General features: G+C 43.1%; 2 protein-coding genes across 2 annotated transcripts; one reads left to right on the forward strand and one right to left on the reverse strand.

Moving 5' to 3' along the window:
• Positions 1–20: 20 nt before the first annotated feature.
• Positions 21–12767, forward strand: LOC135500753 (polypeptide N-acetylgalactosaminyltransferase 13-like). The gene is made up of 12 exons (XM_064792405.1): positions 21–1312; positions 4228–5204; positions 5585–5754; positions 9279–9380; positions 9551–9660; positions 9792–9952; positions 10129–10246; positions 10437–10613; positions 10726–10878; positions 11762–11860; positions 12017–12142; positions 12352–12767. The coding sequence occupies exons 2-12, from the start codon at positions 4420–4422 to the stop codon at positions 12496–12498; spliced, it is 2148 nt and encodes a 715-aa protein (XP_064648475.1). The 5' UTR covers positions 21–1312; positions 4228–4419; the 3' UTR covers positions 12499–12767.
• A 235-nt stretch (positions 12768–13002) lies between these two features.
• LOC135500613 (uncharacterized) lies at positions 13003–25800 on the reverse strand. Its single transcript, XM_064792163.1, has 9 exons — positions 25705–25800; positions 16878–17091; positions 16421–16633; positions 16105–16198; positions 15802–15866; positions 15424–15649; positions 14914–15110; positions 14519–14701; positions 13003–14405 (listed from the first exon to the last, which is right to left on the reverse strand). Exons 2-9 carry the CDS (start codon positions 17085–17087, stop codon positions 14103–14105), a joined length of 1491 nt encoding a protein of 496 aa, XP_064648233.1. The 5' UTR covers positions 17088–17091; positions 25705–25800; the 3' UTR covers positions 13003–14102.
• Between the last annotated feature and the right edge of the window lie 246 nt (positions 25801–26046).

A 26046-nucleotide genomic window follows, 5' to 3' on the forward strand; every position in this document is an offset into this window, starting at 1 on the left:
TTACGTGAATGGGATGTTCCACTTCTTTACAATCAAATCTGCCTAGTGACTTCTGATGAAAAATCATTACAAAATTAGAAGTTTAAGAGCGGTGGAGAAAGTCCAAGTGGGAGGGGGTTAATCGCAAAACGTTTTTAAGAATGGTGCCCCCCAATCAATACAGTGTAGAGTCAGTGGCACAACTGTAGCCATTGTTGGGAGTATTTCAAGTTGTAAAACCACAGACGAAAAGATTGTCTGAGGAACGTTTTTTCTACTGAATTTGAGTTTTTAGAAGGTAATGGTACTTCATTGTGCGGTTTGAGGCTCTAGATACGGTCTCATAATTTGTGTTGTCTCAGAATAGAGTGCCTGCAATGGTATTCAGATAGTTGGATATAGCTATTTGGGACATATTGTTCAGTATAAAAAATTCCTGAGTATACTTCGTCCTACCCATTATTTCGTGTAAGAAAAGTGTTTTGTTGTAGCGATGTTCTGGACATGATATTGTGATCGCTTCCTAAGAACTGCTGTGCTAGGACTTTTGCGCCAGGCAAAGCGAATGTGTTGAAATAGTCACTAGTGACAGGGCCAGGGTTTGGACTTTTGTGAGAACTTTTCAAATGCATGGAAGTTTCATCGACCATACCTTGATTTAGAACGGGGACAGACTTCTGGCATCATCTTCAACTGAACAGTGTTTAAAATCGCTCCTTGATCTTCAAAACGTTAGCTGCTAGGTTTACATTTGAAGGAACATTCCATCATCTCGGCACCTGCATGTAATCATCAATATGTCAATCTGTTGAACATGATAGGACGAACCATGGCATCGCAGGCAGCGAAGAATTTGGTAATCTTACTTTTTTTTACATTTTGTGCATATAAGTCCTGATTTCTGTGAAATATTATTGCAATTCAGTATGTCGTCCATGCCCTTCACTAATTTACCATGTAAGTGGCTTGTAATGTATCACCCACATATTGAATGACCGGCTATCGTTACCTAAGTACTCGCACTCACAGTATCTCTGGTTACCGTATCATATCAGGACGTTTTAACCTTAGCCGACAAGGCTGAGGATGGGCAATCGTCAGTGGGACAAACAGCTCGCCTGTTGGGCAGAAATCAATAAACTCACTGGATCCCAGTGAGATACTGGCATAATCATCCATTGCAGCGAGGGAGGCAGTTGGATAGCTTGCAAACTCCTGTTATCATGGTGTAAGATCAAAACTATGCCTGTGGTTGAAATTCGTTTGGATAATGCCGTGATCGCTTCCGGAATATGTATTATTTTGCCGCTTTGGTATATTCTACACTTAACAGGTAAGGATATCTTGCTGTTTCCTGACGAGTTGTTTTTCCCCAAAAATGTTAGTTGAGCTGTCAAGCTTGTGTTGATGTGTTACGTGTAAGTACATGTACATGAACCTGATCAATATCAGAAACAGATTAGACCTTTGGGGATGATAGATGGTTCTTGGCATCTGCTTGAGTTCAGAAAAGTTGGTATAGGTTTTCTTCCCAATCCCGACATATTACCGTAAAATGCTAAACTTCAGTGCAATCAATTTCTGCGAGTCACGGAAATCTTTGAACATGTTGAAAGAAGTTAACTTTCACAATTTGTTTTGGGAAGATTTAAAATTTCTTTCGGTTTTAACCAGTCAAGGAATATTTTTCACGATTGTTAAAAAATGTAGGTGATTCACAAATCTGCAAACATAAAATGCTCGCGAAAATTTGTTGGTTTTGCAGTATCAGGTCCAAGAAGTTTTGTAAAATTGAAAGAATTCAACAGTAGCCTATCTGTACAATTTCCAAGTTGACTTCAATTTCGGCATAAAACCTGTTTTTAATAACCTACCTGTTGCTTCCATCATAGCACATAAATGCCGACAACTCACCAAGCATTGTAAATTTTATGGTGTGTTGCCAAGATACCCTGACTAATAATTTCCCAGACTCCCATGGCGTTTTTAGCTGCATTAGATGTTGATGAAATTTATGGTAAATTTAGAACTGAGTAGAGATATTGTTGGTAGCCTCTAGGAACTGGACGAAAAAAGCATTTGGTATGAATTATATTATCTCAATTTTAGGGCTCCACTGCCGCTGTTGATGATTCCATGGTGATGTTGAATTTCATGAATATAAACATGCCTGCCACTTTCTAAAAAAATAAATCATGTTTTACAAAGACACCATGCCGGGAATCTGCCCGCTACCTTTTGATCTTGAGGCAAAGAGCTTTATACCACGAGGGGTCATCACTCCTCTCGGGATTTCTTCTATGAGCATATGATGAGAGGCCAGCTATGAACCAGCCTGTCCACTCAATGGCTCCCTGTTATAGATGACTCCAATCTATCAGCTCTGTGTCCGTTTTTAGAAGATACAATGAGTATCAGCTATCCCCATTGTCTAGTTCTCTCTATGTAACATGAACTAGGCTTTATCATCGAAAGGGCTTTTCTTTGCAGAAGTAAAGACCAGGTCCCCTGAGTTTTACCCAGGATGGATGCTGCATTGTTTATCGAAGGCAGATTTGATGAACTTGTCAATTCCCTATGGCTTCTTGCATTGTAACATGCATACATACCTCATTTCTATAGCGCCCGTTACTGAATTTTTCTCCATACATGTCAAGGGAGAAAATTGTGATTGTTGATCTGATGGCGCTTGCCTATCCTGTCTTTAGTTGACCTATTGTCTCAAGTACAATCTCCCAAGCTGACGCGATATGACCTTTGTAGTGCTCATTAGATCACATTAAGGCTGGTATTGCAAAACTTAACACCCAAAGTTGGCTGTGATATGAAACCTAAAAATGTATTTAGAAGCGCAATTCAAAGTCATTTTTTCGTATGTGATTTATGCTCATGTATAAATATCGTCAACTCCTTTCTTTGGCTGTTGTTCAGGGAAATAGAAGGTGCGAGAGCTAGTTATGTAATCACACATCACCACTTCCATTATCCCTTCTGTGAGAAAATTCAAAATTCTCGCCCCTAAGAAATTCAATCCTCCCTCCGAATCCTTGCTTAAGTCTAAACCACACATTGCATCGGCATCTTGCACCACCAAACGGTCACTACCGTTGAGTGTGAAAGAAACATTTGTTCAAAATTGAAAACAAAAATTACCAGTGAAGACATATGCCATCATAACCCTTGAATAATCCATGTTTTAGGCCATTATTTACATTTGATGGACGTAAAATGATGAGACTTGGCCATTAACTTCCTTACCATGACACCTCGCTCATCAAATATAAATATCGTATTTCCTCTGGTGTCAGACGATGGCTGCAGAATGTTAGGATATAATTTTCAAGGCTTGCAAGGTTAACGTAATGTATGCGAATACATATGAAAGCCTTTTGGAAACAGTATGAGGAACATTCATGCTGATAAAAATCCACAAATCAAAACCAGAAAGAATGAAGTATGGCTGCTTGAACCTGCCAATGAGGATGTTGGGTCAGCGTTGTGTTCAATGCAAGAAGGTTCCTCTAGCCATCAAATGGACAGCCATCAAAACTTTCCTTCTTATCTCATGGGGAATCTTTGCAGCGCTGGTGGCCAAGCCTCGAGGATGATTGAATTATTGCCGACTATGGTTGATTGCTTGGATATACAATCATGGAGGAAGGCGAGCTAATGGACCAAATATGAACATCTCTGATTGTCTAGGAAATGGGCAAGTTATCTATTGAGGATGAGACAAAATGTCCCACAGCAAATTGATCTCCTCAGGTCCGTAGTTGCGTCTCATGAGGCCAAAGACTTTGGACTTATTCGACATATACTTCTTCAGCTTTACATGTTTGTTTGTCTGCTCGTTCTTTCGTATGTTGTTCATTTCATCCTTTCTTATGTTAGGAATATTAGCAGCGCTGGTGGCCGGCCCCCAAGGATGATAGGATTACTGCTGACTATAGTTTATTGCTTGGATATTGTCTATGGTGGAAGGCTAGCTAATGGATCAAATATCAACATCTCTGATTGTCTCGGTAATGGGCAAGTTATCTAATGTAGGCGTACAGGGTGGAGCATAAAAATAATCCCCAGCGTTTTGACTTACATGTTTGTGTCAGATCTGTCGTTCCATTCTGTCATTTCGCCATCTCAGACTTCTGCAGCATGAATGAAGTATTTATTCTCTACCAGATACTTATTGTTAACTTCTCAGCATCTCGTCATACATTTACAGTTGTTTTAACTGTTTTTATCCTACAGATCGAGTGACCTTCTGAAAGTTGAAGTTACAGTACGCAGTTTGGATACGGCCGCGGTCCTTTCTTGAAGTGTATGACAATTGTAATAGTCAACTCCAGTTTGCAAGAACAGCATCATGCTAAACGGAGGTTCCCAGCTTTCGATAGGGTCACCGGCGTCCTATCTTCAAGTGAATTGACCTGAGTCACTGTGATGATGTTTCATAAAAAACTTTCGAGATGGTTCCGGTTACTAACTGCAACACTCCTTGTTGCTATGTTATGGATGGTTGCTATGGTAGTCTATTTTGACCGTGCTGTCAGTCATGATAGGTCAAGGTCAAAAGATCAAAGGTCGAGTGTGCCAATGAGGAACAAGTTACGGGGAATACTGGGACATGATCAGGACTCTTATCTTGACCATCTCGATTTTGTGCAAAATGTTATTGTAATTGCTGACGAATCATTAGAAGACCGAAAGATTTCTTTATCAACCAATAAAAAGATCGATTCCGGAAAGGAAGAATTTGAAATTGATAGCTCTGGCCCTTTCTATATCGATTCGAAAAATGACTTGCGTCATGTGACAAAAGAGGATCATTTCCAATTCGGTCCAGGTCGTAAAAAAGTTTTGAGGGTTACGACCCTGGGCTCCAGGGGTCAGATATTGCCATCATTACAAAGAGACAAGGTTTATTATAACAGACGGACAACAAAATCTGACGACTTCGGTCATATTCTTCCACCAAAGCAGTCTGTCATGGTAGTTACGAATGCCCCAACGACTCAAATTGCCCCAACTTTAAGGAAACCAGAATTTTCCCGGCTTTCTCTGCCATTTTGTGCCTTTGCAAAGGGATGTTATCTGAGTCCTTATCGGAGTATGACAGCAGATGAGGAGAGGGACTTGGACCATGGGATGAAACGTCATGCATTCAACGTCCGAGCAAGCGAGAAAAAGGCATTGGATAGACGTATACCAGACACTAGGCCTAGCAGGTAAGCTGAGCCAGTTATTCTGATCTTCATTTAGCATGCCCTTATAAAATATTAAAAGCATTGATCAGGGACGTCAATTTTTTAAATAACTTCACTATTGCAGCCATTTTGAATTATATAGCTCAAGGAATTGATACCAAAATGGAGATACCGGTTGTCTTCTGAAACATCGTGAGAGTTGAGCTAAAATGTTGGCAAAATCTGAGGCACCAGCCAAAATTTTTTGATGAAATAACTTGCTGATGTTACTTGCTTGGTTTACCTCTATCCCCGACAAGGGTACCAGGAGCTACAACGAATGCGTGGTTTACCTATCAATCTATGACTCCAGATGTGGTACTGGTAGTATGAGTAAAGTGGTTTGTCCACTGTTCTTTCAGTTGTCTCTCCCAGACCTTCAAAATCACGGATCTCCCATCTGCCAGCATCATCATCTGTTTCCACAACGAGGCTCTCTCCACGCTGCTTCGGACCCTCACAACAGTCTTCCTCCGTACCCCAAGTCAGTTATTGAAGGAGGTCATACTAGTCGATGACGCAAGTGACTTTGGTAAGTCATTTAATATCCAGTTACATTGGGAAATCAGTTCCTTTGATGTACAACTCCGTTGATCTGTCTGTTCTGTAAAGATACATGAAATGCATTCCAATATTTATTGTTTTAAGGAAGAGGCCGAACTGGTACTGAAATGGAGTTATTGATTGTTTCATGAAACACTGGGTGGGTGGAATTCAGAAGTTGGCTAGAACTGAGGCGCTTTGCCTGTTAGACCCGAGCAGTGTTTAGTGAGACACCAAAACAAGGCATGATGCATTTTACATTCAAACAAAGGCTACATGTGGATTGTAACTAGGATGTTTGTGGCTTGCCCAAGGTACAGCAGTTCATGTGTCAGTATCAGTTATCAAACCATATCAAATCTTGATTTCAGTCCAAACACCTTCCTTATACCATGCTCACCCTCTCCCTCAAAACGTGGATTGATTTTGAGTAAAGAGCGAGGTCCATGATTGATGCCATGACTAAATGTAGCGTGCTTCAATATATTACCAGGTCTCCACCTGGTCTGCTACGACAATTGCATCCTTCCCTGCTAATGGAGTAAAAATGGCTATTTGGGCTACATCCAATATAAAACAATAAAGGCTGGCTAAATTTTTTTGTAGTTGTTTTATCATGATTGTTATAACCATTTTATGTTGCCAGAATCCCTTGGGATGAATGATAATGTCCGACCAAAGAAATATACCAGTAATTGAAATAGATACCCTAAACCATGCCATGCTAATTGCCATAAACTTGGTAAATATTGTGCAATGCTTTACTGCTTGTTGGCATTGTGAGCTATACATCTGCTGGTTCTTGTATTGTAGGTGTTGGCCACTACGGTTTGGTCCCGATTGGGCTCATCAGCCAAGTGTGTCCGTCTTTAGCCAAGCTCCGACTGCCTGGTCTCTTTTGTTTCCCAGACACGAACCTACCAGGGCAAAATGACTCTTTATGTTCAAAATTCTGTCAAAGCTTTTTCATATTCTTAACGGGACTCTATAGGCAGCAGCTAGGTAGGCAAGGTGAAATTACACAAAGTCCCCAAAAGGGGTCCCTCACATCTCGCATTATGTCAAAACTATCCACGCCTGTGCTAGGAACATATTTAGTGCTGAATCTAACATGACCCCTGCCCCCTCCTATAGTCCCCCTTTAATGAGCTAGCAGGGCATGAAGCCAGAAGCGCTAATCTGATTAGTAAGCTAAATGTTCCTGCCTGAACATTGTCATTGCAGACATGGAAGAGTCATGGTAATACTTTTAGACATGCGATTGGAGATCAGTGGCATATAGTGGTTTGTTGCTCCGGGCTTATGACAGACAGGGTTAGACTCTTGGACGAGTCCGCACAGACACTGCATATCGCTTTGGCCTTGAGAAAAACACTTAGCCATGGTAAAGCCAACCCGCTCCTCTGAACTCTAGAGTAAAGTAGGACCCAGCTGGCTCATAGATAATGTAGATATCAAGTCATGTCTTGAGTAGATCACTTTGAAAGCAGCTATTTTCTAACGGATGTAAATGTACACTGAAACTTAAACAATCACGATATATTGTTCTACACGAGAGTAACTATTTTGACGCAACATGACTACTGAACATTCAGAAAATGTCCCACTACAAATTAATTTTGGAATTCTTGCAAATTAGTCGGTTAATAGCTGTAGAACCTGTGTGTACCCATGGCAACGGAAGATAAGCCAAACCTTCGGAGAGTTATTAGGTGGAGATGAATAAATGGTTTCCTCCCCGGGGTGTCAATTTGAAACTTCCATTAAGTTATCGAGTGAGAAAACCTCTCATTCTGACAAGGAGATCCTCCGACTTACCGCGATATGCGCTTCAATTAGCAATAATTTGATTAGTAAAGTCATTCTCGACAACTGATGTCATCTCTAGTGGCAGTTTTGCCTCCAAGGTAATTAAAGGAATAAGGGAACCGTTATCATTTTTTGCTGCAATCATATCTATCTGTTGTAACCCTCCTGCTACCTTAAATTTCACAATTCACTTGCCTCAGCATGGTAGAATAAAAACCCCAGGAGCCTTGCAACCACGGCTGATTCAGCTTAGCCCGACCCGGCCTCTAAATGGATGGACCTCGAGACGAAATAAACAGATTGTCAATCATAAGCCGAGATCAATAAAAACATGCTTCTGCTTCTAGCCAATGATTTAGGGCGATATTGTGCTCTTGAGTGCCAGGGGCTAAGAGGATAGAACTCGTAAAAGTATCTTAGTCAAAATCCATGGTTATTGGTTTGGCTAAGCTCTATCATTACTTGGATGATAGGTTATGGGTATAATGGTGATGCTGTGATAGTATTGAAGATGCTGCGATAGTTTTGCCTTTATATTGAGTGTCGAGTGAGGTGGTAGGGATTTTAGTTTTATGCCGTTCTGAATCATCAGCGTTACTCCATCCGTAACCCCCCCCCCCTCGACTCATCAAGTTGGTGTAACGGATCGAGTTCTGGTCGGCAGAGTGGATCCGAAACCTGAGGCCAAGACTGTCTTAATCTGGCTGTAGTGCTGTGTATATGTCGAAGTTTATGTTATTCATTTCCTTCAACAGCCCAAAAAGACTTGCAATGTTTTGCTTGGTTTAAGTGCCATTGTTCGAGGACACACATAAAGTATTCTGTCATGCAGGGAATGAACACATTACATCATATAACTGTGACAAAGAAACCAAGCCAGCACAGTTCAATGCCATGTGTGTACCGAGTATTTTATCGCACTTCACGTAACATGAACTACACGAAGCTACCATTACAAACATTATCCATATGTCGAATAGAAAGTTGACGCCATCCTGATTAATACCAGCATTGTCCACCCTAATTCAGTGCATCCTATTATTTTCATTGTTTTGGCAGCTAACATATTGAATCGTCATGTCCCCTGAGGACCTGCAACAATGTACGATTGCCATTTGGTACATGACATTTCACATTAGAAAGATCAGTGGCGTTCCCAGTTAATAGAGTATGGAGTTCATGATCAGGAGGTCTTCGAAAAGATCACCACAGTTTCATCTGTGTGTCCTTGAGCAAGACACTCAACCCTACTTGTTTCTCTGCACCCAGGGGAATAAAGACTGCCCTGGGAAGTTAAACTGTGATGAACCAGCATCCTGTCCAAGTTGCTTTTGAGAAACCTGGATAACAGCCGGTGTAACAGTAACAAATGCCCCCCTGGAAAAAGTGTCCGGCCCTATTGTATTCTGCAATACGGTTCTATAGATCCCGGACCGTCAATAGCTCAGAGATTGAAGCGCTTAATAGAATCATTTGTTTCCCGGGCATTCTATCCTAGGACATTTTAAACTTCTACAACGGCTCTGATGAGGCATTTGGCGGCATGGGGCAATTCACCAGGTTGTTCATCACTGTTTCCCAAAGATAAAACTGTGGTATACTTAAGAGAGTTACACCCACGGCCTCCGGATTATGAACCCGGCGCTCTAAGCACTACGCCACTGATATCCCCTGTCATCTTTGCCAAAATTTGTCTCTTTTTAGATTATTTGCAATCAAAGATTGAGAATTATATCAACAGCTCCTCAAAGATCAAGCTCATTCGGCAGAAGGATAGAAAGGGGTTAATCAGGGCGAGGATGATTGGTGAGTCCATAGGTGATCCGGCACAGTAAAATCAGGCGCATGTAGCACAGAGGTGCTGGGAGATAATGGAAGGAATTGATGTGCTCCGATTTCCTGTAAGGCATATGTTGATACTTTCGAAGCCATCTTGCTGTGACTTTTTAAAATATTTGTTAGGTCTTCTGTTTCAGGGGCCAAGGCAGCTACTGGTAGCGTCTTAGTTTTCCTGGACTCGCATTGTGAATGTAACACTGGATGGCTGGAACCACTACTAGACGAGATACGACTTGATAAAAAACAGGTATCTTGACAAGAATCTACCTTGCTTCTGAATGGCCACTTGCGTATGAAATTGAATGACACACTTTAACAACCAGGACTGAGGGACTTCTGGGGCACCTTGTACAGTGAGAGTTTTCGATTTCTCTTCAGATTGTTTGTCCAGATGTTGATGTGATAAAACCTGAGACCTTTGATTACGTCCGTGCCCCACGCAATGTTCATGGAAGCTTTGACTGGAATTTGAATTTCCAATGGGAGAACCTGCCTCACAGTGTTATGTACAAGCGCCAGACTGAGGCAAACAAAATTCCGTAAGTTGGTTGAATAAACTCTGCAAGGTCTGTGCTGATGTGTGGGACACCAGAACAAACTCATTACCACTATTAGAATATAGCCAACTGAGTGCTCAGAGTTTCCTTAATAAAAGGATTATCCGCTGTACGATACATCCGCATTGCTATTCTAACAAACCATGATTCTGTTTCAGGACCCCTGTAATGATTGGTGGCCTGTTTGCTGTTGATCGGCAATACTTCTTTAATATTGGTGCTTACGATGAAGACATGGGTGTGTGGGGAGGAGAGAACCTCGAGATCTCATTCAGAGTAAGTTGTCAGTAGCTGCATCCTGTCTCCACTAACAAAGCTATCTCGAAAAAAAATTGAGCGCTCAAATCAGTTTGAAGTGTTCACACTACAGAACTAAGTGTTTGCAGTGTAGTATTTCATTGTCGTTGTCTTTTAAACTACATGTACTGATTTCCCAAATCATTATGATTTTCGTTCCTGTCTTCAGGTGTGGATGTGTGGTGGTCAGATAGAGATCATCCCCTGCTCAAGAGTGGGCCACGTATTCCGTCGAACGATACCATACACATTCCCCAATGGTTCATACCTGACGATACGGCGTAATTTGGTGCGTGTCGCTGAAGTCTGGATGGATCGATATAAGAAGTATTACTACGCCTCTCGGGTAAGGACTTCAAACTGTAAACCAATGGTCACCACCTATGCATATTGGTTTCAATGGACAGCCCAGCCCTTGCCGATATATCCCCTTTAATTTTGAAATTATCCTGTTTCAGGCGCTGCCCCCTGATCTTGACATAGGAATCGAATCTCTTGCCATCCGTAAGAGATTACGCGAGAGGTTGAAGTGTCATGACTTTGACTGGTATCTGCGTACGGTGGCAGTGGGGGTCGACGTGCCTCCCATCTATGCACTGTATTATGGTGAGGTAAGGTTCAGTCTGATTCGATTATTTGTGCAAGAAGAATGGCTGAAGACTTTGTTTATGGTAAATGAATGTTATTTAACGGTGAACGGTGACGGAGGAGAACACCAAGATCTCTCTACCCAGGCCGAAAGAGGAGTGGCGCCTATGGTATGGAAGTCAGCACCCACAAAAGCAAAGGAATGGCCAACAGTGCAGTACAGGGTACCAGGACAGCAGTAACAATGTGCGGCGAACTCCTCGAAGATGTGGACCATTTCAAATACCTAGGGTCCATCCTCAACAGGGACGGCACATCAATTCAAGAGATAAATGTCCGAATCGCCCAAGCAACAACAGCAGTGGCCAGACTCCATCCCATTATACAGAGCAAGAACACCAGCCTGCAAGTAAATGTCAAACTGTACAGGCTCCTCACCGTCTCCATCTTCCTCTACGGCTGTGAAAGCTGGACGACAAACGCCGAGACAGAGCGCCGCATCCAAGCGTTTGAGATTAAGTGCCTGCAGAAACTACTTTGGATCTCATACCTACAACGAAGAACCAATGTGTCAGTTCGGCAAGAGGTGGAGACAACATGTGGAACGCACGAGACACTCCTGACCACCGTAAAAAGACGGAAGCTCAACTGGTTTCGATTTGTATGCCGACATGACTCGCTTGCAAAGACAATCTTGCAAGACACTGTCGCTGGAGGGAGGAAGCGAGGAAGACCAAGGAACCTCAACTTATCCGGAAGGCCTAAAACAGATCTATTTGGGCATGCATCACTGCTGCCAACGCCATGGTGCCCCTACGACCTTAGGTCATGGGTCTTAGTAGTTGTAGCAGTAGAACAAACTATTCTTTGGTTTCAATGCATTGCATACATTTGGTTCCATTTCAGGTTAAAAACAAGAGGTCTGGGATGTGTCTTGACTCGTTAGATGCTGATGAAGGTGCTCAACCATTATTCATGATCTGCCATGGTCAGCGCGGCAATCAGGTAATGCAGCGATACTGATACGTTATATCTTTATAGACAAACCAATGCTCAGGATACAAAGTTCACAGAGGGCTCTACGTTTTGATAGGAAGATCAAGATTCACTGTTTTGGTAGGCCTACCAAACAGTGTACCATAAACCTCCATTTCTTTGCAGTTATTCTACCTCACAGTGAATGGTGATTTCATCCATTCTGATGTTTGCCTGGCCATGTCGCCCAATGGTGATACTGTTATCTTTGTAGCCTGTGACTCGACACCGACCAAATGGATATTCACTAATGTAAGTAGGTCTATCGATAGTGAGCTCTTGCAGAATATGCCCTACATTATGTGCAAATGAAACGGGTTTGATTCAAAAAAGTGATGCGTCTATTTCTGCTGTATTGGTGAAGGCATATTACTGATGGAAGTCTGAATTTATGAGAGGGCATTCTGTTTTGAGCATTCCCAATTGACAAAACCTACACGTTTACTTTTAATGTCTTTCAGGATGGCCAGTTGCAAGTCCTCGGACACGACAAGTGCCTCACAGTTTCAAACCTGGCCGTGGAACTGACGTCATGCATCGGTAGTAATCACAGTCAGATGTGGACATTCACGTACCATTTTGACTACAGTCTTCTGAAGGAAATTTAGAATATCAATTGCCACTTCAAGGTGTTATAAATTGCTAATAAAACATATCTGTGATGACTGTTTAATAGAATACTTCCTGGAAAAATTACAATCCCTGGAACCTCCAGTCCATATAATAAAATTGTTGGTGGTCTATTGCCATTGGTGTTATTCGAGTTATTTAAAGGATGCTTCATCTGATAGAAACGTCCATGAGTGATTACACTTTATTATTGTGTAGTTGTACCAGTATAGACCCATGGTGCTGTAACACTGTTATCAAAGTCAAATCAAACAATAAAGTATATTTTCCATTTTAGTCTTGTTGTAGTCAACTTGCACTGTCACATGACCTATTCTTTAAATACATTTAAGTCGGTTGCGACAAACCATTTCTGTTGCATTTTTATTTTTTGCTCTTGGAGGGGTGACTTGGTAAAAAAAACCCAAAAAAAGAAAAGTGAGTTAGGCAGTTATCCTAGGAGGGCGAGGACATTTATTATAGAAAATCAAGATGAAAGAGAATTATCATTTTATGTATATTTTATTGATACAAGCTGTACATGATGGAATGAAAACCGAAATAAAATAAAAGAATCTCTTTCCCTTTAAAAAAGCAAAAGGCAAATAATATACAGGAAGCAAATATAATTCACACAAACCACCACAGATGGAGGCAAGCAAGTTTGCAATCTATGTCCACAGTCATTTTTTTTCAACAGATTTCTCATTTCACCACCACCTTTATTTAACATAACAGAAACATACAAACGCATGATGAAATTTAAAGTATACAAAATAATCTACAGAACTGTCATTGGCCTGTCACACATGACACATCCTAATATCAGCCATGACCTCACAACAGCCACCAGCAATATGAGAGCCAGGTCATGCAGTCCGTACACAGGTCAAAACAGTTTCTTAAATGACAGCTGATATTACAGTTCTATGCAATTGCAAGTGGCATTGCAAATTGTAATTCAGATGCAAGTTCTGTGCAATCACTCTGGGCAGAATGAACATCAAATGTTATTACAAACTAAAAATATACAGAAAACCTCCAAACATGGACGGACATACACTCTCTGGACCAACATAATTTTCTTCTAGTCCAAACCGAGTGAAGAGGACACTTGGAAGAGTTCGGAGGCAAAACCCTGCTAAAAGCATAGCATGAACATCATGCATAACATCTTATATGCAAACATGGGGATCTTTATTGTGATTCGGACTGTATGTATCCATACAGATCATCAGTGACCACTAAACTCAACTTTACCCGTTTTCTATTTCATGTTCTTCAACACTGGTCCCAATAATGTATGATACTTTAAAAAGGAGATGGAATCTGATGCAAGTGTCACCCAATTACCCTCATTCACTCAAACAAGCCCATTTAACGTGAAATACCAGCGTTGAAAGTAATGGGTTTTCATCAACCATTTTATAAAGATGCCACTTCATAACATGCTGAACACACTTTTTAAGTTTTCATGACTGTCAAAGACTACATTTCGTACGTTCAGCCAGTTTATAAACCAAATCCTTAATATGAAAAGTACATGTAAGTGTCTTCTGAGCTGGTGTGCAAACAGGTCAACATCGCCCTAACCGGTCCTTGTCTACCTACCACTAACAATCTGCACTTTTAAGGCCCACCCGAGGGCTAACTTCGCATCTTCAACATACTTCTCAACTTTCCGGCATTCCTCCACGATTCGGTCCGTCTCTGCCTCAAGTCGATCAGCCTCCTTACGATACTTTTCCGCCAGTTCACATCGACTACCCTCCTTCATATCCGTGGCCGTTTTGACGAGCGTGACAATATCGACGATGAGGCTGACACCTCCGAGAGCGATTGCAACACCTCCAAGGGCACGGACTGCTGTCACTGCCACCTTGCCCGCATCCAAGACATCTCCGACCTGAAATGAAAATGGGCGTTCATGTTGAAACAAGGACATCAGTGGCATGGTGGTTCTATAAACATTTCACTTATCACTGTGACTCGATGAAGTTCATAATAATAATTTCTTACCCCTGCCGCAGTTCGTATGATTGACCAGGGACCAGCGGTAGCCTTGGCTGCTAGGGAGATCTCCTCACTGGCATCTTTCACAGCCTCCGTAGCCCTCTCAAACTCTGCGCCGAGGTCCTTAAATGATCTGTCGGGTGACCATGGCCTGCTCTCGTGGACTGGTGAGGAGTGCTCACTGCTAACCTGCAAAAATTGACATGCAAGATCAGTTGGCCAACGAAATCTAGACTGTAGTCAATTCTTTGTGTTGACGGAATGCTACCGACGCTTCATGATCTTACATCTTTAAGTCGACATGTGTGAATACGTGTACCTTACCAAGGACAGAATGCAAGGTCAACGGTTCGAGCCTTTCATCAGGGGCGACACTTTAATAGATAAAACTTCACACAAACCTGAGGCATCTCTGCAGCAGCTTGGTCACACATCTTCTCAATATCTGGTCCCAGGACCTGTATCCGCTGAACTAACATATGTAACTCAGTCCATAGGGACAGATCCTGGTCTAATCGTCTTGTCGCTTCCTCCTCGGCGTCCTTGTTGATTTTACGTTTTTTAATCTGTTGTGCTCCAATAGCCGTAGCAGCGCCACCTATGTTCAAGACCATTGAAATGGATTTTAGTGAAAGTTGAACAGAAAACGAATACTACACACAAGTTCTAAACTTGCCTTAATGCCGACAAGCGAAATCACTTGAAATGATTTGCAGACTCACTACTGAACCTTTCTATCAAATGATGCTTTAACAAAGTTAGAAGTTTACAAGATGTTTAAAAATGGTGAATTCTCAGCCTTACAGTGGTAAGGTAGATTCCACAGCCGTGGAGTGTCAATTGGCCTGAAGAGAGGGCGATAGGGCACCAATTTAGGAAATTGGACAAATTCAAACAAATTTAAATCTCACCTATACTGACAGCAGCTGCGCCCAGACCAAGCCCGAGAGCTAAACTCCCACCGAATGTGATAGGAGCCAAGGCCACAGAGATTATGGTAATTCCACTAATGGTTCCTGCCATCCCAATACCGGTCCCAGCAACTGTTGCAATGTTGACATTCTTCTTATGCTTCTCTAAATCAAACGCCTGCTGTCGGAGCCATGAAATGTTGTCCATTCTTGTATTTTGCCAAATCTGGAATTGAGATTTAAATTTGTTACAACCATTTCTATTGCCCGTGAGATGATCTCCTGCCATGGACAATGGATTGTGTGGATCTTAATTGGGGTGATGATAACATAACTTGAGGCCCCACACAAATGATGCACCAGAATAAAACTACTTACAGCGGGTTTCTCCTGAAACTGCTCAAACAGAGATCTCAGCTCATCCATGATGCCACGCACAGCATCTGAAAGTTAAGAAATGAAGTATGATAAAATAACAATCAAACAGGGGTTCCATTAAATTGTGGTTTCGTTGCCCGTGACAGCCAGGGCGGGCAATCTCTTGAGGTTACCCAACCGGCAACCACATATCACATTTTTCCCAAAATAACTCTGTGAAAAACCTCAAAAGAGCATTTCGGACATCTCAAATCTGTTGAACAACCTGGGGATATGTTATCTGAGCAGCATCAATCAGTTTACCTATTTCAGTTTTTGGAGACTCGTTTTCTTCTACGACTTGCTTCGTGTCTGTTTGCCTATTTAGATGGAAGACCTCAGCAAGCATTTCCTCTTTCTAAAAACAGAAAATGAAACATTCTTAAAATTAGGTTTGGCTGCAACCACCTACTATTCAGTCCTAACATGCTTCTAGAATGTTGAACACTCCCTGAGCAGGCTCATACATATTAAGAAAATGAGGGCACCCTGGCTTAGCTTATACCTACAAATCATGGTCAAAGTAAATGATATATCTGATTTAAGTTTGAAGTCTTCTACAACAATGCCCCGGACCTACCATTTCTCCAAGCCCATCTGCAGACTGGTAAGCCTCCTTTAATTCATTCACATCATCATCGTAACTCTCCCTGCCTCCAGCTCTCTTATACTTCCCCCTCTTGACATTAGCATCAATTACCAGATGAAGCTCAGCGAGCTTTTTCCTGCAGGCTTCCACTGAAAGCCTTCGGTTCTCACTCTGATAGAATGCAAGTCTTTCCTTTAAGACTTCCTAAAATAAACCAATTGAATCAGTTGAATATTAGGACAATGTCAACATGGATTTAGAACCCAAAAAGAGAGTCATATTTCCTACTGGAATCTTTCTTTTGTTCATGGTCCCTTGCCAAACAGGAACTGCCACTTGCAACAGCCCCATCCATTAAAGAACACAGTGGCAATGAATCTTTATTTGAACAACAGGTACATGTAGTGAAGATAAGTGCATGCTCATCAAATTTAACACTCCCACTAACCTGTACTTTTTTCTGATGCTCTTGGACCTGAGCTTCGTCATTCGCAAGCAAAGTCTGGAAGTAGGCATGCAGGGCGTATTGAAGGAAGATGACGTGTGCTTCAGCCAGATCATCAGGGTCATCAGTGGGCAGCTCCATCTCTTCCATCTTGCTGTTGTAAGCCTCGATGGCAGCTGCCTCTGCACCCAACTGGCCATCATTCACCGACATGATTCTAAGGAGAAATAAATGGGGGACTAGAGGTTTTCGATAATTATTAACCAATGATCACCTCCAACAAACCTGCCAATCTTGCGCATCGTTTTATAATTTTTTTTACCTGAATATGAATGTTTTACACATTGTTTTAAAACTAACCTTCTCAATCTCAGAGCCTCCAAGGCAAGAGAAGACCTAGGCCTACCCTTGCTCTTAAAAATGGCCCTGGCCGGCTGGGTCTGGGTGGGTGGGAAGGTTATTGTTCCATAGCGTTGCCACTACATCGACATTGCTCTATACACAATAATTTACAAGGACGATGTTAAGATCATCATTGTCAAATCATGTGTGATCAATGACAGACTCTTCATTCACTGTCTCTAGCACTCCACTGCAGATGCTCCAGTCCAACTCTACTTACTACTATTCTTCTTCTTCTAATAAAGGACTTAGTTGTCCGTCTGTTGACGTATAAAAAAAGGGGGAGGGGGTTGTTCGCATCCGGAGGAGGAAGATTAGTAGCATGTTGCCTTGGGAAGACATGCCCTAAACGCTGCGGATGCATGGATGATAGATAGGCTAAGGCTTAAGCCTTAGGTATAGTGCGGCTATTAGGCCTAGTAGAGGCCTAGGCCTATATGTAACGACCGTCCTTGTGAATGGAATTGTCGTTAATGAGTTCCCGTCAACCCCTGGCAAAATGAATGAACCTTCACCAGCGTTGACGAGAACCAGAGTTTGTGGGGGTGTGCATTGACCGATAAATTATAAGCGCTAGAATATACCCAAAATATGTTTATTATGAACAAACTAGATTCCAGATTTCACTTCACATTCATCCAACCCAATAAACTGCATGGCCAACCAGATATGACCCCAGGTTACCCAAATTCCTTCTCACCACACTTGTTCTACCAACAACCCAGAAGCCTAAATTCCCCTGTCAAAACGACATCTAATTGGAGGAGAAATCACCTATTAATCAAAGTACCAGTCAGATGAACCAAAGCCAATGTAAATCTATACAGGGTGGCCCAAAACAGTTCACCAACCAAGACATGGAACACTCCGAACTAAGATTCCCCAGAACTTGTATCACCTGGAATCACTTTCTGATTATGTAACTCAAAACCTATGCCAAGCAGGGAAGTCAGAACAAGATTAAACACTATCAAAATCCAGTATAAAACAAGTGACATGATCATGACATGTCGGACAGGAATTGTGGGCAACTTTGCCCAGCTTCTTCACACAAAGTTCCAACTCAAACAAACTAAAAGAAACCTCAGGAAAACCCGGTCAGTCTGGCCATAACAGGATATTGACAAACCCAGCCCTAGAGGCACACGAAGGGGGTAAAATTATAGGTCACATGGCAGAAATACGGAACTCGGAATTTGAGGGTTTATACTCACAAGAAAAGCCAAAAGTCAGCAAACGTTCCCATGTACATGACATACATGGTGAAGATTGGGCGTGTCACACCATGCAGCGGTTCAGAGAGATGAGACAAAAATGTAGGCTCTACTCAGCCATAGGAACCAAGCAAAATCACAGAAAGAAAAGGTCTACCCGTCTGGTAGCAAGCGCGCTAGGTATGGACACTGATCAAAGCTAGGGCCCAGTTTTATACAGAAAGATTACCTCATCTCAACGAACCAATGCCTGCCGTAACAGCCAGAATTCACCAACCCTATTACAAAGTAAGCCACACAAAAGAAGCTAAAATCATTAGCCCAGAACACAAAGGAGACCAACGATCATCACTTGAAAATACCTCAGGAGATTACCAAATTATAGGCCCAAGCAAACCAGGTCAAAATTATGACATAACCATTAACCATGCAAGGCCCATAACGACTTCCGTTACAACTACCCCCCTCCCTCTAAAAATGTCATGCCCTCATGACATCAAAAATGCACAAAATATCAAAACATGTTCAAATACAAAGTCACCAAACATCACGACACATCTGGAAAACAAGCAGAAAAATTACTATATGCTCTTCAGTTTCCCATCTCATCTCCTAAACCTGGAAAATGACAGAAATTATCTAAATTACTATGATTCCATCACGTCCCTTCAAGGTTGACCCTGGAAAGGCTGAAATTTCTGCATCTCATTACAAAATCATTTCGAAATCGAAATGGCAGTTCTATTTTCCGACCCCTCCTAGTACGGATTGGCGAGACCGCAGGCACAACAACCACAGGCTCGGTTTCCACTTCCACATCCTCCGGGTCAAAGTCTATCGCATCATCCTGCCACTCCACTTCTCCTGGTACATCTCTCCCAGATTCTGGAACAGTCACAGTCACATCACGCGGTTCAACAGCAGCAGCCGCTTGCTCAGTATTTGACTGAGACAACTGCTCAGGCGCCACTTGATCTGAGTAACACGGTTTTAGCCTATTGAAATGCACTACGTACGATTTGCGTCCGCCCTCCAGCTGAATCTTAAAATTCACGTCTGATAGCACTTTCACTATCACGAATGGTCCAGTCCACGGCTTATGCAACTTCCGACTCAATCCACGCTTGACCGCCGGCGAATGCAACCAAACACGATCTCCTAACTCGAACTTTTTCCCATGCTTCCTCGAATCGTACACCACTTTCTGTCTCTTGTGTGCGGCACCCAAACTCTCCTCAACCATGTCAAAAGCCGACCTCATTCTCTGCTCAACATCCTCTGCGTAAGTACCAACGTCATCACACGGCTCACCAGGTGGTCTACCAGCAACGAACGACAACGGCGTCACCATCTCTCGTCCCAACATCAACCGTGCAGGCGTGAAACCAGTGGACTCCTGGACGCTAGAATTGTAAGCATATTGAATCATTGGCAAGTATTCCACCCAGTCTCTCTGATGATCATCAACAAACTTCGACAAAGCCGTGCAAAGTGTTCTCATATATCGTTCTGCCAAACCATCACCTTGTGGGTGGTAACTCGTAGTTCGGGTTTTCAAGATTCCTAAAATCTTAGCAAGCTCAGACATAAGATTCGACTCAAAATTAGGCCCTTTATCAGAATGCCAGCTCCATGGGATTCCGAACCTAGTGATGAAATTGTCAACTAAAACTCTGGCTACCACAGCAGCCTCCTGACAAGGTAAAGGATACAATTCTACCCACTTTGTCAGATAGTCCTGGACGACCAAAATCACGCGATTGTAATCTTTACCAGCCGGAAACGGTCCAACGATGTCCATTCCAATCCTATCAAGCGGTCTGCAAACCAACATGTCCTGAAGAGGTGCTCGCCTATGAGGTATCGGACTACGACGCCGCTCACATGTCCTGCACTTCTTGATCTGCTCCTTCACAAACGCATCCAAGCCTGTAAAATAGAAAGTCTGACGTATACGCCTTAGGGTTTTATGCACCCCAAAATGACCAGCTGTGTTATCAGAGTGTCCCAATCGGAAAATTTCTAATTTCATACTAACAGGAACCACTACACGAAGTTCACTACTGTTCTCTCTCATTGACTCCCATCTGTAGTAAACCAAATCATTCTTCAGTTCTAACTGACCAAACACCGACCACCAACGACGAAGGGCGAATGAGAACTGGAGCAACTTCGATTTCGGCGGACGTTCTCCAGCTTCCAACCACTTCCGAACAGTCTTTAGGTCACCATCAGCTTTCTGCGCCTCCACTATACCTGCAGGAGCATCAACATCTATTCTCAAAACACGACAAAACTCAGACTCAGGGCTAGCTAAACTACATGTACGAGTGCATTCCTCAGCTTCCACCTGGGTACTCAGATCCTCTATAATTGATTCTTGAATGTCACTTATTGGTTCACTAATGGAATGTTCATGCTCTTCACCCTCCTCCAGGGGATATCTACTTAAACTGTCCGCATTTACATGCTTCTCACCTGGCCTATGCATAATCTTAAACCGGAATGAAGCCAAATACTCCAACCAGCGAGCAACCTGACCTTCTGGGTCTTTAAAATTAAACAGCCAGCGTAAGGAACCATGATCTGTTCTCAGTACGAACTCCTTCCCCACCAGGTAATGTCGGAATTGCTTGATGAAATAAACTACCGCCAGCAGTTCACGGCGTGTGACAGAGTAGTTTCTCTCAGCTTTCGACAAAACCCGGCTGCCATAAGCCACAACTTGTTCACCCCCAGACTCATTCACCTGTCCTAAGATTCCAGAGATACTATGACCACTAGCATCCGTATCCAAAATAAACTCTTTCCTTGGATCAGGATAGGCTAACACCGGAGCGGTACACAACTTTTCCTTCAACAATTCAAATGCACGTTCACACTCAGCTGTCCATACCCAATCCACCTGTTTCTTTGTCAATTTATATAACGGGGTAGCAATCTCCCCAAACCGTAGCACAAAACGACGATAATACGCACAAAGGCCCAAGAAACTCTTCAGCTGGGTGACAGTTTTAGGCCTCGGCCATTCTTTTACCTTCTGTATCTTGGACCAAGATGTCTTTACTCCATCCCTACCAACCACATGACCAAGGTACTCCACTTCACGTCTACACAGCAAACACTTCTTACACTTCAGTTTCAACCCGGCAGCTCCCAAACGGTCAAACACCTTCTGGATATCTGCAAGATGCTGAGAATATGTTGACGAAAAAATGACCACATCATCCAAATAAATTATGGCAATCTCCCACTGCAACCCAGCCAAAACCAACTCCATTAAACGCTCAAAAGTACTTGGGGCCCCACAAAGTCCAAATGGCATCCTAGTAAACTGATATAGCCCATGGCGTCCCACTGAGAAGGCAGTCTTAGCAGCCGAATCAGGATCCATTTCACATTGCCAATAAGCGGAAGCTAAATCTAGAGTTGAAAACCACTTGGCCCCTCTCAAAGCGTCTAAGTTATCAGTAATATTGGGCAAAGGGTAACTGTCAAACTTGGTGACCGAATTCAGTTTCTTGTAATTAATACAAAACCTAGTGCTGCCATCTTTTTTCTTCACCAATACTACCCCACTTCTCCAAGGAGAGCTTGAAGGCTCAATCACCCCCTGCTTCAACATATCCTGTACACATTTCTCAGCCTCAGCATACTTATGAATAGGTAACCGGCGCACTGGTTCTCGCAAAGGAGGAGAATCCCCAGTATCTATACTATGTCTGACTACATCTGTACGACCCAAGTCCATGTCACCCTTAGAAAACACATGTTCATTCTTCAGCAACAGCTTGTACAAATCAGCGGCCTGTGCCTCATCAAGTTCACCAAGACTCTCTTCATACAACTTCTGCAAAGGTTCTGACAACTTATCTTCAGTTTCACCAACCTTGAGATCAGTCTCCTGCTGCGACTCAAAAGGTTGTAATATAGCAATACACTGACCTTTTTGCAAAATGTATGGTTCCTTGTGAACATTCATCAGTCGTACTGGTACAGCGTTCTTGTCGACGGAGACCACCGACCTGGCCACCAATGGTCTGTTTCCGGACAACGAAAAACCATGATGCACACCTTCCATCATTCCCTCCTGCAACCGCAGCGCGCCCCTTCTTCTAATTCTCCCAGTCAACACAACTTCCGACGATGGTGGTATGGTGGTAGTCTCCCCGACAAAAACCCTGTAACAAGAAAATGCCAAGTCAGGTTGGTTATAATGAATGGGCACACACCCACAAAACAATCGCAACAATCTATGTCCTAAATCCAGGGAAGCTTTCATTGGTGAAAGAAAATCCATCCCCAAGACACACAACCCAGGCACAGCGGCAACTACCACTGGCCCTACAAAAGTATGCTGTCTACCAGGACGAGGACTTGGCAAATCCGGAAACTCCAACTTAGCATTAATTTCTCCTAAGACTGGCAAGGTACCCCCAGATGCATTCAAAATTTCCATATCATATGGCATCAAAGGCGCCCCACCAGACACATTCATTTTCTGATGTAAATCTTCTGAAATAATTGTACAAGTTGAACCTGTATCCAGCAAAGCCATGAACTCTACCCCATGCATCAAAATTCTAACATGTGCAGATTGCCCCCGCACATAATCAAAAGCCTCAGGCTGACCCCTCTCAGGGTTCAGTTCAGAAGAGCCAGCCCCATCTAAAAATGTGGATTTCCCGTACCAGGTCCAGGATTAGGTCCAGGATTAGGACCAGGATGAAAACCAGGGCCCAGAGGCCCCTGAGAAGGTCCTGACTGAGGATTTGTGTTACCCTGGGTGGGCAGTCCCTGCTGTTGCTGAGCTTCAAGTTCTTGGTCACGTCTCCTTTTAAAACAGAAACCCATCTCATGACCATCACGACCACAATACGTACAATGCCGAGCCCTCCTACCAGGGGCTGTACTAATCTGACCGAGAGCAACCAGCGCGTCATTTAGCTTTTTCGAAAGCGCGTCTATCTGCTTCTGCATACCAGGTCCCGACGGTCCGTCTGCGACACCCGGCCTCGTCATGTTCACCTTCTGGGGACCCTTCCTAGCCTCTCCAGGTTTCTCGGCCCTTTGGAAACTTTCCTCAGCCAGCGCCCTAGACAAAGCATCGTCCAAGGTGTCGCAGTCGGCCCGCCTGACCTGGAGCCGAACTTCCCTATCGGTTAGTGCCTGAGTAAAGTAGTCCACCGCCATCTCTTCCCGTATCGCCACTCCTGCCGATGGAAAGGCCTTCAAGACCAGACGACGGATGTCTGCGGCCAATTGGACGTAAGTCTCTGTTTCAAGCTTACGCCGCGCCGCCAGTCTGGCCTTGAATACCTTCACATCAGCAGGGCAACCCCGCAGCCTGAAAGTTTCACAAAAGGTATCGAAATTACATTTCTCAAAATCATGCATGTCTTTGTAAACACGAAAAGCATCGTCCTTAAGTCGCAAGGGCACAAAACTCATTAGCTGCTCCTCTGACCAATGGTTCACCCTCTGCACAATTCGCACTCTTTCCACCCAATCTTCGAAATCTGTCTTACCATCGTTATTATACCAATCCGGTAACACCACCGGTTTCTTATGGAACAGCTCGTCATCGGACTCAGCTGTTGCCCCATAAGGAGTCGAATAACGCATCCGACCAGAAGAACCCGGAGTTGCGGGCGGTGGTGGCCCAACCATCACATTCGTCATCTCCTCCTGCATCCCCTGCAGGGCTGTGCCAATCTGCGACAGGAATTCGTCTACCCGTCCAGATGGGTCCATGTTCAAGCTAACACAAATATCAAAATTAAAAATAAAAAATTGGCCACTCACCGAGCTTTCCTGATGATCCACACCTAGCGTGCAATAAACTAAATCTAAATTTATCGGTCAATGCACGCCCCCACGCGGGTGCCAATTGTAACGACCGTCCTTGTGAATGGAATTGTCGTTAATGAGTTCCCGTCAACCCCTGGCAAAATGAATGAACCTTCACCAGCGTTGACGAGAACCAGAGTTTGTGGGGGTGTGCATTGACCGATAAATTATAAGCGCTAGAATATACCCAAAATATGTTTATTATGAACAAACTAGATTCCAGATTTCACTTCACATTCATCCAACCCAATAAACTGCATGGCCAACCAGATATGACCCCAGGTTACCCAAATTCCTTCTCACCACACTTGTTCTACCAACAACCCAGAAGCCTAAATTCCCCTGTCAAAACGACATCTAATTGGAGGAGAAATCACCTATTAATCAAAGTACCAGTCAGATGAACCAAAGCCAATGTAAATCTATACAGGGTGGCCCAAAACAGTTCACCAACCAAGACATGGAACACTCCGAACTAAGATTCCCCAGAACTTGTATCACCTGGAATCACTTTCTGATTATGTAACTCAAAACCTATGCCAAGCAGGGAAGTCAGAACAAGATTAAACACTATCAAAATCCAGTATAAAACAAGTGACATGATCATGACATGTCGGACAGGAATTGTGGGCAACTTTGCCCAGCTTCTTCACACAAAGTTCCAACTCAAACAAACTAAAAGAAACCTCAGGAAAACCCGGTCAGTCTGGCCATAACAGGATATTGACAAACCCAGCCCTAGAGGCACACGAAGGGGGTAAAATTATAGGTCACATGGCAGAAATACGGAACTCGGAATTTGAGGGTTTATACTCACAAGAAAAGCCAAAAGTCAGCAAACGTTCCCATGTACATGACATACATGGTGAAGATTGGGCGTGTCACACCATGCAGCGGTTCAGAGAGATGAGACAAAAATGTAGGCTCTACTCAGCCATAGGAACCAAGCAAAATCACAGAAAGAAAAGGTCTACCCGTCTGGTAGCAAGCGCGCTAGGTATGGACACTGATCAAAGCTAGGGCCCAGTTTTATACAGAAAGATTACCTCATCTCAACGAACCAATGCCTGCCGTAACAGCCAGAATTCACCAACCCTATTACAAAGTAAGCCACACAAAAGAAGCTAAAATCATTAGCCCAGAACACAAAGGAGACCAACGATCATCACTTGAAAATACCTCAGGAGATTACCAAATTATAGGCCCAAGCAAACCAGGTCAAAATTATGACATAACCATTAACCATGCAAGGCCCATAACGACTTCCGTTACATATAGGTACTTTCGAGTGGATGGCGATGCTGGGCAATGACTGTCAACAACAACTGTTTTTTGGATGACATTATGTTTTTGTTGATACATACCTGACCAAAAAACTTATCGAAACACGACAATGCGTAGTTTTATTGGGGTTTTTTGGCGAAAATATTCCAGTTTCGTTTTTTAGCCGCCATTTTGTTTTGTCAGTTTGAGGTAAACTTTCATAAAACTTCCTCGACGACCGCTGATCTGCTGACAACGGGGTGGGCGTTGGCCCGAGTGCGAATTTACAATTCCCAAACAGGATATTCATAAGATATATTTCGAGCGTTCTGATTGGTCAACAGTAGAGCCAATTAACATACGCACATGGCCGAAGTGCACTCCTGAAGTTGGGGTTCGAAACCCATGTGGGAAAATAAATTTCAACACATTTTTTTTTCTTT

Source organism: Lineus longissimus, chromosome 16 (genome assembly GCF_910592395.1).
Source record: "Lineus longissimus chromosome 16, tnLinLong1.2, whole genome shotgun sequence".
Classification (NCBI taxonomy): domain Eukaryota; kingdom Metazoa; phylum Nemertea; class Pilidiophora; order Heteronemertea; family Lineidae; genus Lineus; species Lineus longissimus.